The 12,398-nt window shown below is 44.7% G+C and overlaps 1 protein-coding gene and 1 pseudogene across 4 annotated transcripts in view; both read left to right on the top strand.

Annotated features, from left to right (window-relative positions):
* SYVN1 (synoviolin 1) overlaps positions 1–12,398 on the top strand; it is a 93,579-nt gene that overhangs the window by 42,405 nt on the left and 38,776 nt on the right. For all 4 annotated transcript variants that reach the window (XM_056526937.1, XM_056526940.1, XM_056526939.1 and 1 more), the window contains exons 3-6: positions 563–655; positions 905–1,057; positions 4,043–4,091; positions 5,943–6,046. In XM_056526937.1, coding sequence (XP_056382912.1) covers positions 563–655; positions 905–1,057; positions 4,043–4,091; positions 5,943–6,046 — 399 coding nt within the window. The remainder of the gene's footprint in view (positions 1–562; positions 656–904; positions 1,058–4,042; positions 4,092–5,942; positions 6,047–12,398) is intronic.
* LOC130277978 (U2 spliceosomal RNA) lies at positions 10,899–11,105 on the top strand (annotated as a pseudogene).

Raw genomic sequence — 12,398 nt, 5'->3', positions numbered from 1 at the left:
GCTCTGTACCTGGTATGGAACGGTCAGATTCTCTTTTAAGCTTTCCTTGTGGTTTTGAAAACTTATGTTTGCTGCAAGTAAATAGGAACATAGGAGTCTTCATTATTTACTTTTATAAGAGGAAACTGATGAACACACAGGTGATGGGCTTGTCACAAGACACAGCTCTGATAACTGCACTGAAACCGTAACCCTTTCTGCACCTGTGTTCCTCACATGACAAAAACAGATTTATATTCTCTAAAAAAATTAAAACAAACAACGAAGGTTCCTGTTCAATGACCACAGACATCAGAGATCTTAAAAATATGAGATATTGATGCAGAAAACATGTTAAGAATTGTTTCTTACACTTTTCTTTACACTTTCCATTAGTCCGGCAATACAGCTTCCATAGAAGTGGTCATCCAGGCCAGCCTTACTTAGTTTATTTGGGGAGATGTAAAATTTAGGGGCTGATACATGCTCTGCTTTCATGGTGCTGCACATACATTTAGGCTTGCCATATAAGAAATGGATAGTATTTGTATTAACATGTTTTGTTTTTTTTCTGTTCCCCCAGGTGCTTTATATACAAGCGTTTGTCCTAGTCTTCCTTCTCGGAAAGTTCATGGGTAAAGTGTTTTTTGGTCAGCTAAGAGCGGCTGAGATGGAGGTGAGATTTGTGAGCACAGCATAAGGGTTGGGTTTGCATGCAGACAATTTTGTAAAAGGCCAGCTCCTCATACAAATATTACAGTGTTCCCCAACTTGTGGCTGTCCGGCTATTTTTATTTATGGTCACTTTTGCAAACCAGTTTTCTTGGTAGTAACTCTTGGTAGCGCCTCATGACTTTTATTATTGCATCTAAATCCATCTTTCCTGCTTGGTGATCCTTTTTTCTTTGTGTCGTTCATCACTTAGCATCTCCTGGAGCGCTCGTGGTATGCAGTTACAGAGACGTGTCTGGCTTTTACTGTATTCCGGGATGACTTCAGCCCACGATTTGTGGCCCTCTTCACTCTTTTACTATTTCTCAAGTGTTTCCACTGGTTGGCTGAGGATCGTGTTGATTTTGTAAGAAATTGATTGTAATTTTCTGTGCTTTTATGGAATTGAGATATGTATATATATATATATATATATATATATATATATATATATAGTCGGGGTTAATAACTCCTTTATGAATTATGGTCAACAAAAATATGAAAAATATTATGACCGTTATGAATTGCCAAAAATATCCAAACTATGCAATTCACCATATCTGGGCCCGACTATTTTCCCAGATATGAGTTCTTTGAAGTAGTGGTAGAAGTAACTTTTGCAATATACTAAAATAATAACGCAGTTATTATAAAATATGTACATTTATTGGTTACAATTGATTATCATTAAAGAGTGATATACAGACCGTGATAAATTTTATATAAAGAACATCAATGACGTTATGTCAGACATAAATCAAAGATATAAATTAGTAAGTTTATTTAAAAAGATTAAACTTAGTCGCAGAAGTAGGTTAGTTCAGATATCAATAGGTTACTTTGTGTAGAGATCATTACATTACATGATATCTAGTGGGCATTTTACTTGTATAAAATAGGAATAAACCCCGCCCAGTTCTAACCACAACTATCTCTGGTAAGATACGGTACTAAATATATAATTTATAGTACACTACTAATTAGGAAGACTTAAATAATCCCCGTGTGATGTCATGCTCCGCCCCCCTCAATGCAAGCCTATGGGAGGGGGCGTGCACATAAATACAAATTTTTACCTGGGGTGCCCAAACTTTTGATCCCCACTGTAGCATAAATGTCAAAAAAAGTCCAGAATTGCTTATTTTTAATTGATTTTATTATTTTTTTTTGGTCCTCTCATATACCAGAAAAAGTTTTTAAAAAGTAATCAAAGTCCCATTTAAAATGGTACAGATAAAAACTACAGGTAACTGCTAGAGCTGAGCGAAGTTACAGTACTTCGATTCTGCACGAATCTCGTGGCTCGGTGGTTGCTGACTTTAGCCTGCATTAATTAGTTCAGGTGCTCCGGTGGGCTGGAAAAGGTGAATACAGTCCTAGGAGACTCTCGTAGGACTGTATCCATCTTTTCCAGCCCACCGGAGCACCCAAAAACTGTACTAATTTATGCAGGCTAAAGTCAGCAAACGCAGAGCCGAGAAGTTTGTGACGAATCGAATCACTGTAACTTCACTCATCTTTAGTAACTGCGCAAAAAAAATTACTTAGGCCTGTTTATGAAAAAATTCTAGGAGTTAGACTGGAGCAATTTTAAGCATACTGACTTTCTTAGAGGTGTGTGTGTGTGTGTATGTGTGTGTATAGTGTGTGTGTGTGTGTGTGTGTGTGTGTGTATATATATATATATATATATATATATATATATATATATATTTATGAATTCAGGTAGAAGACAGACATGGTGCACATCTACAATCTTGCACAATGATCTAATTGCTTCTCAGCATAATATCAAAAACTAACAGGTTGTTAGTATATACGTTTTGATCAAAAAGTACAAAGCCCACTCGCCACGTTAAGGCCACCTATTTAGAGTGGGTCCCTAACATCCCTAGCATAAAGTGGCGTAGCACTGGGCGGCTACCACCACCGCCGCGACACCAGTGCCCACAGGGGGAACGACCCAACTGGCAGAGCGGCCCCAATGCCACTCAAACCAGTCTATGGGTCGCACCCCCCCGCTGACACGGCGCCACGGCAGCAACGGATGCCACACAGCACCACACCAGTGTGAACAGGATGCTACAGCACACTTACCATGCTCTCCCAGTCAGACTGGGAGGCTGCCAGGAAAGAAAAGGCCCATGTGTAGCTAACTACAACTTGACTTGGCGAGTGGGCTTGTACTTTTTGATCAAAAATGTATACTAACAACCTGTTAGTTTTTGATATTATTCTGAGAAGCAATCGGATCATTATACAAGATTGTAGATGTGCACCATGTCTGTTTTTCTACCCGAATTCACACTGTGTATGTATATATAATTAATGTAATTAGCAAAATAAAACAAAACCTATAAAAGTTAGGTATCATCGTAAGTGTATGGACTTACAGAATACAAATACCATTTAATTTTAACCTTAAAAACTAAATTTGCCAAGTTTTTTATTTTTTATTTTTTTTTTCTTATTTTTCCACACACATAATTATTTAGTGCTTTGCAGTAGATTTTGTGGTAAAATGAGTGATGTCATTACAAAGTACAATTGGTCCTTTTCGGGTTCTGCCAATGTTCCTCCTTTTTTTAAATATGCTAATAAGGCATATTGGTGTGGGAGGGGTTTGGGGAGTTCCCAAGCCCCGGGTGAACGTTGAATTCTGCTTTGAACCTTTATAGGAAACTCCTCCTTCCCTGTGCTGAGGCTCCAATGCTGCAGAATAGAGCGACACTCTAGCCCCTCTCCTCCGATGTGAAATCACTTGATGTCTCCTGTGGCTGGCTGCACATGCGGGGCAGAGGGATTAGATTCAGAGTGGAGCTCCATTCTGCAGCATAGGATACTCAGCACAGGGGAAGAGGCGTTGTCTAGGAAGATTCAAGCCAGATGTCACTCTGTACCCAGGGCTTGGTAATGTCCCCTGTGCACAAATATTCCTCATTAGCATATTAAAAAGAAATGGAGCATTGGCAGAATGGAGTGATGGATCAGGGAAGGTACCACTGTTAACAGTGTAACTAACACTACAAACCTATACCAATAGATGGGTAATGTTAATGACTGATACCCTTTAAAGGGGTTAAAGCACCAAGAGCTACTTAATTTTTAGCGCAGTTTTTTTTTTTTTTTTCCCCTGGTCAGTTCTTTGTTTTCTGAGATCCAAAAGCAGAGTCAGAGATTTTAAGCAGCCTCTTATACCCTGGTGGGCTAAAGTAGAGGTATCAGAATTGTTAAGTCTCTGACCTCCATGAGTTACTTGAAGCAGAGTATAGCAATGATTTTATAGTAACAGTTTGCACATAAGTGTTGCAATATAAGGTATCGAAACATGTTTTCAATTGTTTTCCTACAGATGGAGCGCAGTCCAAACATTTCCTGGTTATTTCATTTCCGTATTCTTGGTAAGTGTGATGGTGTTGAGGAAAGTTTACTATTTGCTGAAAAAGATCTGTCTCCTGTAAATACCGTATTTATCGGGGTATACCACGCACCGGCCTATAACACGCACCCTCATTTTACCAAGGATATTTGGGTAAAAAAAGTTTTTTTTTACCCAAATATCCATGGTAAAATGAGGGTGCGTGTGTGCGCGTGTATACCCCGATACATCCCCAGGAAAGGCAGGGGGAGAGAGGCCGTCGCTGCCCGCTTTTCTCCCCCTGCCTTTCCTGGGGTCTAGAGCCGTGCTGCCGGCCCTTCTCTCTCCCTGGCTATTGGCGCCGCTGCCCGTTCTGTCCCCCTGACTATCGGTACCGGCGCCCCATTGCCGGCGCCGACAGCCAGGGGGAGAGAAGCGGCGCCGACAGCCAGGGGGAGAGAAGGGGCAGCGGCACCCATTGCCGGCGTCGCTGCCCTGTTGCCTCACCCCATCCCCGGTGGCATAATTACCTGGGTCGGGTCCGCGCTGCTGCAGGCCTCCGGCATGCGTCCCCTGCGTCGTTGCTATGCACGGCGCGGCGCACTGACGTCATGCGCCGCGCCGTGCAGCGCATAGCAGCGACGAAGGGGACGCACGCCGGAGGCCTGCAGCAGCGCGAACCCGACCCAGGTAATTATGCCACCAGGGATGGGGGGAGGCAACGGGGCAGCGGCGCCGGCAATGGGTGCCGCTGCCCCTTCTCTCCCCCTGGCTATCGGCGCCGGTATCGATAGTCAGGGGGACAGAACGGGCAGCGGCGCCGATAGCCAGGGGGTGAGAAGGGCCGGCAGTAGGGCTCTAGACCCCAGGAAAGGCAGGGGGAGAGAAGCGAGCAGCGACGGCCTCTCTCCCCCTGCCTTTCCTGGGGCGGTATCGGCGTATAACACGCACATAGACTTTAGGCTAAAAATTTTAGCCTAAAAAGTGCGTCTTATACGCCGATTAAATACGGTAGATAGATAGCTGGATGTTAATATTCTCCTTGGCATAGATGGATAGTTTCTTCTTAAAGTCTTATCCCATTCAATCAGTACAGACACACATACCCTCTTAACTTGGAGAGTAGTTTTGTCCATTTGTGAGTAGTCACTCCAGGAGGAGCAAGTACCCTTGCTGGGACCTCCTATAAATACATTTCCGATCAGATTCCACTGAAAGCAAAACAAGTTCATTCCTTACACGGAGTCCAGAGCTGCTGAAATTCTGCCGCTTGCAGGGTGCAGCAGAATCCCATTGGAAACAACAGGAGGCTGCTGGACTGAGTTTCCTAGCTAAATATTTTTTTTTTTGCTGGATTCAGCTTGGAAATTCCGCCGTATAAAAGGGCCCTATCAGAGGAACGGCACATTGCATAGTTCTAGAAAAGTCTGCTTTATGAGGAAATACAAGCATTTATGAAAGCCTACATGCCAGAAATGCAGTCAGGTTCTGTTAAACAATAATATTTCCTGTTGAATATTTGAGCATTGCATGCATTATCCTAGCTTTTGCAGTGTCTGCATGGCTGAGTGCTTACATTATTTGGCCTAATGTGTAGTTCACCAGATAGTTGTTCAGTATCACTTCCTCTTGTAATGGCCGTTATGTTTTGCATATACAGCTGCCTTGACTATAAATGTTTTATAGCTCATAGCCGCAGTTGTGTTGTCAGTTATTACCATTATATAGGTGTTTCATCACTTGAAAGCCATTACGTAGTTCTTTGTTTCTATGACTACATCTGTACTCTGCTTTCTTTCCTCAGAGTTGGGGAATTGTGGGTTACAGTTCTGTGTTAATACCATCTCTGTTCTAAGGGTGCTCAGCGTGTGTGTTTTTTTTTTTCTCTTCCTAGCACTGATGCTCTTGCTGGGCGTGTTGGATGTTCTCTTTGTGTCTCATGCTTATCACAGTTTGGTCACCAGAGGGGCCTCAGTGCAGCTGGTATTTGGATTTGAGGTAAGTAACCAATCCTTCTAATCAGACGTAAAGATGGTACTTACTATGCATCTTAATACCAACTACAAGGGTTTCCCTCCAAAGAGTTATTCCAATTATAATTTATGCTTGAACACTGTAAATAATGGTCGTCTGAGGTGTGGAATCCATGATGTCAGCAACGTCACTGTGTTCTTGAAATCTGTGAATGAGCCACAGTGCTAGCACTGCTGCTCCTTTATTCTCAGGATCTTAGGTGTCCTGGCTGAAATATGCTACTACTTACAACTATCACAGTTGAAATCATTTTATCTTTATCCGTTCTCAGTCAAATCTATGAAAACCTAGTTCACGTGCATCAATAGAAAAAATCAATACAGAAGAATGCTGCAGGGTCATGTACAGTGGGGCAAAAAAGTATTTAGTCAGCCAGCAATTGTGCAAGTTCTCCCACTTAAAAAGATGAGAGAGGCCTGTAGTTTTTATCATGGGTATACCTCAACTATAAGAGACATAATGAGAAAAAAAAATCCATAAAATCACATTGTCTCATTTTTTAAGAATTTATTTGCAAATTATAGTGGTCCCCTACAAACAAGCAAGATTTCTGGCTCTCACAGACCTGTAATTCTTCTTTAAGATTCTCCTCTGTCCTCCACTCGTTACCTGTATTAAAAAGGTACTCTGCCTCTAGACATCTTATCCCCTATCCAAAGGATAGCGGATAAGATGTCTGATCGCGGGGATCCCACCGCTAGGGACCCCCGGTGATCTCTCCTGCAGCACTCCCGTTTCTCAGGGGGTGAAGGGGACGGAGTATTGTGACATCATGCTCCGCCCCCCCCAATGCTAGTCACACCCCTTCCCATTGCATCGAGGGGGCTGTGTGGGACATCATGAGGGGGCGAAGCCGTGATGTCACGGTACTCAGTCCCCTGCATCGCCCATCATCAGCCACAGAGCGATCCTCGCATTGTGCAGCTGAGAAACGGGGGTGCTGCAGGTGCCCCCCCGGTCAGACATCTTATGTCTAGGGGCGGAGTACCCCTTTAATGGCATCTGTTTGAAGTTGTGGAAATGTGTTTTTTATACTGATAACAAGTTCAAACAGTCACACTCCAAACTCCACTATGGCCAAGTCCACAGAACTGTCAAAAGCCCCCAGAAACAAAATTGTAGACCTGCACCAGGCTGGGAAGACTAAATCTGCAATAGGCAAGCAGCTTGGTGTGAAGAAATCTACTTTGGGAACAATTATTACAAAATGGAAGAGATACAAGACCACTGATACTCTCCCTTAATCTGGGGCTCCACAGAAGATCTCACCTCGTGGTGTCAAAATTATCACAAGAACGGTGAGCAAAAATCCCAGAACCCCCTGGGGGGACCTAGTGAATGACCTGCAGAGAACTGGGACCAAAGTGACAGGCTACCATCAGTAACAAACTTACTCAAATCATGCAGTGCCAGACGTGTCCCCCTGCTTAAGCCAGTACATGTCAGGGACCGTCTGAAGTTTGCTAGAGAGCATTTGGATGATCCAGAATAGTATTAGGAGAATGTCATATGGTCAGATGAAACCAAAGTAGAACTTTTTGGTAAAAACTCAACTCATCGTGTTTGGAGGAGAAAGAATGCTGAGTTGCATCCAATGAACACCATACCTACTGTGAAGCATGGGGGGTGGAAACATCATGCTTCGGGGCTGTTTTTCAGCAAAGGGACCAGGACTACTGATCTGTGTAAAGCAAAGAATGAATGGGGCCATGTATCATAAGATTTTGAGTGGAAACCTCCTTCCATCAGCAAGGGCATTGAGGATGAAACGTGGCTGGGTCTTTCAGCATGACAATGATCCCAAACACACCAACCCAGGCAACAAAGGAGTGGCTTTGTAAGAAGCATTTCAAGGTTCTGGAGTGGCCTAGCCAGTCTCCAGATCTCAACCCCATAGAAAACCTTTGGAGGGAGTTGAAAGTCTGTGTTGCCCAGCGACAGCCTCTAAACATCACTGCTCTAGAGGAGATCTGCATGGAAAAATAGGCCAAAATACCAGCAACAGTGTGTGAAAACCTTGTGAAGACTTACAGAAAACGTTTGACCTCTGTCATTGCCAACAAAGGGTATATAACAAAGTATTGAGATGGACTTTTGTTATTGACCAAATACTTATTTTCCACCATATTTGCAAATAAATTCTTTAAAAATCAGACAATGTGATTTTATGGATTTTTTTTTTTCTCATTATGTCTCTCATAATTTTTAAGTGGGAGAACTTGCACAACTGGTGGCTGACTAAATATTTTTTTTGCCCCACTGTATATCCTGCTGCAAATTTCACCTTCGTTAAAGGTCAGCTAAGTTTTCTGTACTTATCCAGCCCCAGCTGCATCAGCTGATATTATGTTATATCATTCATTCCCCATGATGCTAAACAGAAAGTAAAGATAAAAAGCATTTAAAAGTGTGTGCCATATGCTAATAAATGGAAACTAGTCCTGTGGGCGGAGACTTTGGCCAGACTACTCACAAGAGTCGATAATCACACCTATTGATGGCCTATAAAAATCCTTAATTCCTTTCCCAGCCAATACTGTGATTTTCAGTCCTGCTGATGACGGGTATCCCATGGTAATGAGGCTGGGGTAAGTATCCAAAATCCACCTGACTGGTACCCTTTAAGCTCTAAAATCTTCAGTAAGCTTGCAAGTATTATTCAGTGTCTAAAAGCCTACGGGTACTAATAGTTGAGAAAAAAAAGACAAGTCTCCATCACAATTAACCCAAAACCCTACTGTGTTCATCCAGAGATAGGCAAAATAAAACCCCATGATGCTGAAGCCATAACAGAGGAATTCTTTCCTGACTCCAATATGGCAATTAGAATAAATCCCTGGATCAACGTTCAACTATCCACATGAATATAGGATCCATAACTTTAAATATTTAACATCCAGGCCCCTCTTGAACTTGTTTATTGAGTCAGACATCACAACATCATGTGGCAGAGCGTTCCATAGTCTCACTGCTCTTACAGTAAAGAATCCCTGTCTGTGATGGTGAAACCTTCTTTCCTCTAGACGTAGAGGATGTCTCCTTGTCATGGTTACCTAGGTATAAAAAGTTACTAGAAAGATCTCTGTACCGTCCATTCATATATTTGTACATTGTTATCAAATCTCCCTTAAGACGTCTTTTCTCTAAACTAAATAACCCCAAGCTTGATGACCTTTCTTGGTTAGCTAGGTCCCTCTCCTTACCAAGATTAAAAACACACAAACATACCTTTTATCCCACACTGTGCATGAGCATTCTCTTTTCTCTACAGGTGCAGATTGAGTGTCTCAGGGATGGGGTTTCAGGAAGCAGAGATGCTCCTGGCCTCTTGTGGTTGCAATCTTAAAGCTACCTGCACATAGGATTTTTAGTGCGCCTCTGGTGGATAGACTGCACGCATCTCATAGAGCATATAGGAGCAGGGAGAAAAAGAAAGCTCTGTACTTCTCTCTCTCTCTGAAATGCCACTGCATTGCTGCCTGACCATACAGCAGTGTCTCCCAACCAGGGTGCCTCCAGCTGTTGCAAAACTACAACTCCCAGCTTGCCTAGACAGCCAAAGGCTGCAGCAGTAAGGGTGCCTTCACATGAACCTTACTTGCTGCGGATTATATGCAAGACAGTCTGCAGGTAACCTCATGGCTTAGAATCGGTGAATTTTCATGCATGAAATCTGCACTCATATACTGACTAAAGTGCAAATTTTATCCATAAAAACTCATGCCTGAAATCCATAGCTCTTTCTTTCTTGCTCTCATGTGCTCAGTGAGATACTCAATACTAGGCAACAGATTCAACGCAGTACTGATTACTCGGTCGCCTCATTGGGGGACACAGATACCATGGGTATTATACTACTGCCACTAGGAGGCTGACACTAGGCAAAAAAGAAGTCTGCTTCTCCCAGCAGTATATACTCATCCACAGGTACTGAGCTAATCGGTTTTAGCTTAGTGTCTGTAGGATTTTTTTTTTTTCTTATATTCAGTCTAAAGTTTAGTCTTTTCTTTCCCTTGTTGGCCCAAGCTGGTCGAAAACTTTGTTGGTGAGTATGCTCCATGTGGGTGAGTATGCCTCGACCACCCCCCCTCCTCTGTGAGTGAATATGCCTCGACTCCCCATGTCCCCCCCCCCTCTGTGGGTGAGTATCTGTGTATGAGTACCCCCCCCGTGAGTATGCCTCCCCTTTGGGGGAAGACACAGACAGGGGACTTTTTTCCTACCTGGCCCAAGGGGTTAATAGGTCTGCTCATCTCCGGGCCGCGAGCGGGGAGGTGCGCTTAGTCGTAGCTGCTGGTGGTCCCACTGCGGCTTCTCCAGCGGTGCTTAATTCCTGCGCTTTGCTGTGCAGCCCCGCTTTTTTACGCAGCATGCGCATATAGGGGCCATTTTCCTTTCGGCCCATGCCGCAACCGTCTCTCTAATTGAGCCCACGGCTTGGGCATAGTTATTGCTCTGCCCCCTTTTCTTCAGCGCCGTATCACATGCCTGGGACCTCCTGACACTCCTCCAATGCTGCCCCCGGCCTCTCTCCTCTCAGCGTCTGCTTCTTCTCCTCCCTTCCACCAATGAGGCCTTAGAGTGCGCTCTTAGGGTCAGAGTCCTGACCACTCAGGTGCCTACATGCTTTTTTTATTAAGAGGGGGGAGAAAAAAAAATAAGCCTCTCGAGCGCACTGCGCCCTCTAGTGCCGGCATGGCTACATCGCTGCAGCACTGTTTCTATCTCTCTCTTGGGAAGTATTAGGCTCCCCTCTAGTGTTCAAATGTAGTTATTACAGCTACATATTTTTTTCTATGGTCCTTCCCTTTTACTCCTGTCTGTTTTTTCCCGATTATCGGAAAAGATCAAGTGTGGTATCGGTCTTATCAGTTTAATATTTCATATTTCCCGATTCGGGAACCATATATTGAAGTTTTTTTTTTTTTTTCTGTCTTTTTGCTTTCTCTGCCCTTGGCGGGTGATGGATAGTCCCCCACATATTGGACTGTTTGACCTTTGCTCCGTGTATTGCGGCACCAGCCATGTGCATTGTTTCATCAGACTCACATAAGCCGCGGACCTGCTCTTACCTTTGCAACTGTTGCCCTCCGACCTCTCTGTGTTGGAGGGTCCCTTTTATTTCTCTCATGCCCTCGATCTCCCCTTCTTTTGGCGGGGTTCTGCTAGATATGGATTTGTTGCAGCTGTCGCCGCCCTAGCTTTCGCAGGGGCGCTTGTTGCTACTGCCAGGGCAGTTCATGGTTTTTCTCCCCTCTTCCTTTGGGTGAGGTTCTGTGGGTTCTTGCCAGGTCCATATCCCTGCTTCTCCAGCCCCTCGTGTTACTGTCTCTCTCCCTGTATGGGTATGCCTTGTTTGGCAGCCATCCTGGTGGTCCTTGTGTTTCCTTCTGGATGTGAGGGCTCAGTTCTCTGCTCTTACACTCCAGCGCTTTTTCCATTTAGAGTGTCTCTAGGCCTTCCCCTTCATGCTTCTCTGCTCAGGTCGCCTCAGGCTCCCTGGGGCTCATTGTCTGTCAGTCTCACCTGGATGTTCCTCTCTCGGTCATCCAATCAGTTTCCACATTGGAATCCCTTGCTTGCTCGACCATGGCTATATCTTTTGTGTCTACGAGTGCTGTGGCATGGTTGCCTCAGAGGTGGCGGTGCCTTTTTCTCCTGGCCGCGATTCTCCCCTTAGGTTGGGTCACTCTTCTCTGGCAGTCCCGGAGTCGTTCTGGTCCCTCTCCCTCGGTCTTTGGCCTTTTCAGGCTTTCCTTGCATTGGGCTCTCGGCCAGGTGGCCTTTCCATGCCTTGTGCTCCGTAGTGGTTGTTCCTGGAGCTTCCACCATCCTGGGAGTTCGTCCCCGGCCTTGGCTAGGTTCCGGTCCTGCTCTTCTCCGCTGTTTCTCTTGCCACTCCATGTCCTGCCCCGGTCGAGGTGCTCAGCCGGAGTGTTCGCTCTGGCTTGAGGTTCTCTGCCGCAAACCATGCGGGTGCATCTTACCCTAGCCTTCCTTCTGGCTGTATTCTTCAGGCGCTCTGGACTGTTCATGAATTTTGTTTCTCTTTCGTCCCATTCTAGTGGCTCGGGTATCCGCCTTCTGAGTCTTGCCTTCTTGCTGAGTGTGCTCAGCGGCTTTTCTGTTGTTCTCTCCCCTCAGCCTCTGTCCCCTGGTTGCGTTGGCCTTCTGTCAGGGCTCTCCCTTCATGCCTTCCCGGCATGTTTCTCTTCTGGAAGTGGTGTTTCCTTGCCATGTTTGTCTAGCTTCACTGAATCTCTGCATTAGAGCTTCTCTTATCCCTCTCTTGCGTGTTTAGGCCAGGACTCTGGTT

This window comes from Hyla sarda, chromosome 6 (assembly GCF_029499605.1).
Source record: "Hyla sarda isolate aHylSar1 chromosome 6, aHylSar1.hap1, whole genome shotgun sequence".
Lineage (NCBI taxonomy): Eukaryota > Metazoa > Chordata > Amphibia > Anura > Hylidae > Hyla > Hyla sarda.
The sequence above is the reverse complement of the archived record's forward strand: the minus strand, read 5'-3'. Positions and strand labels throughout refer to the sequence as shown.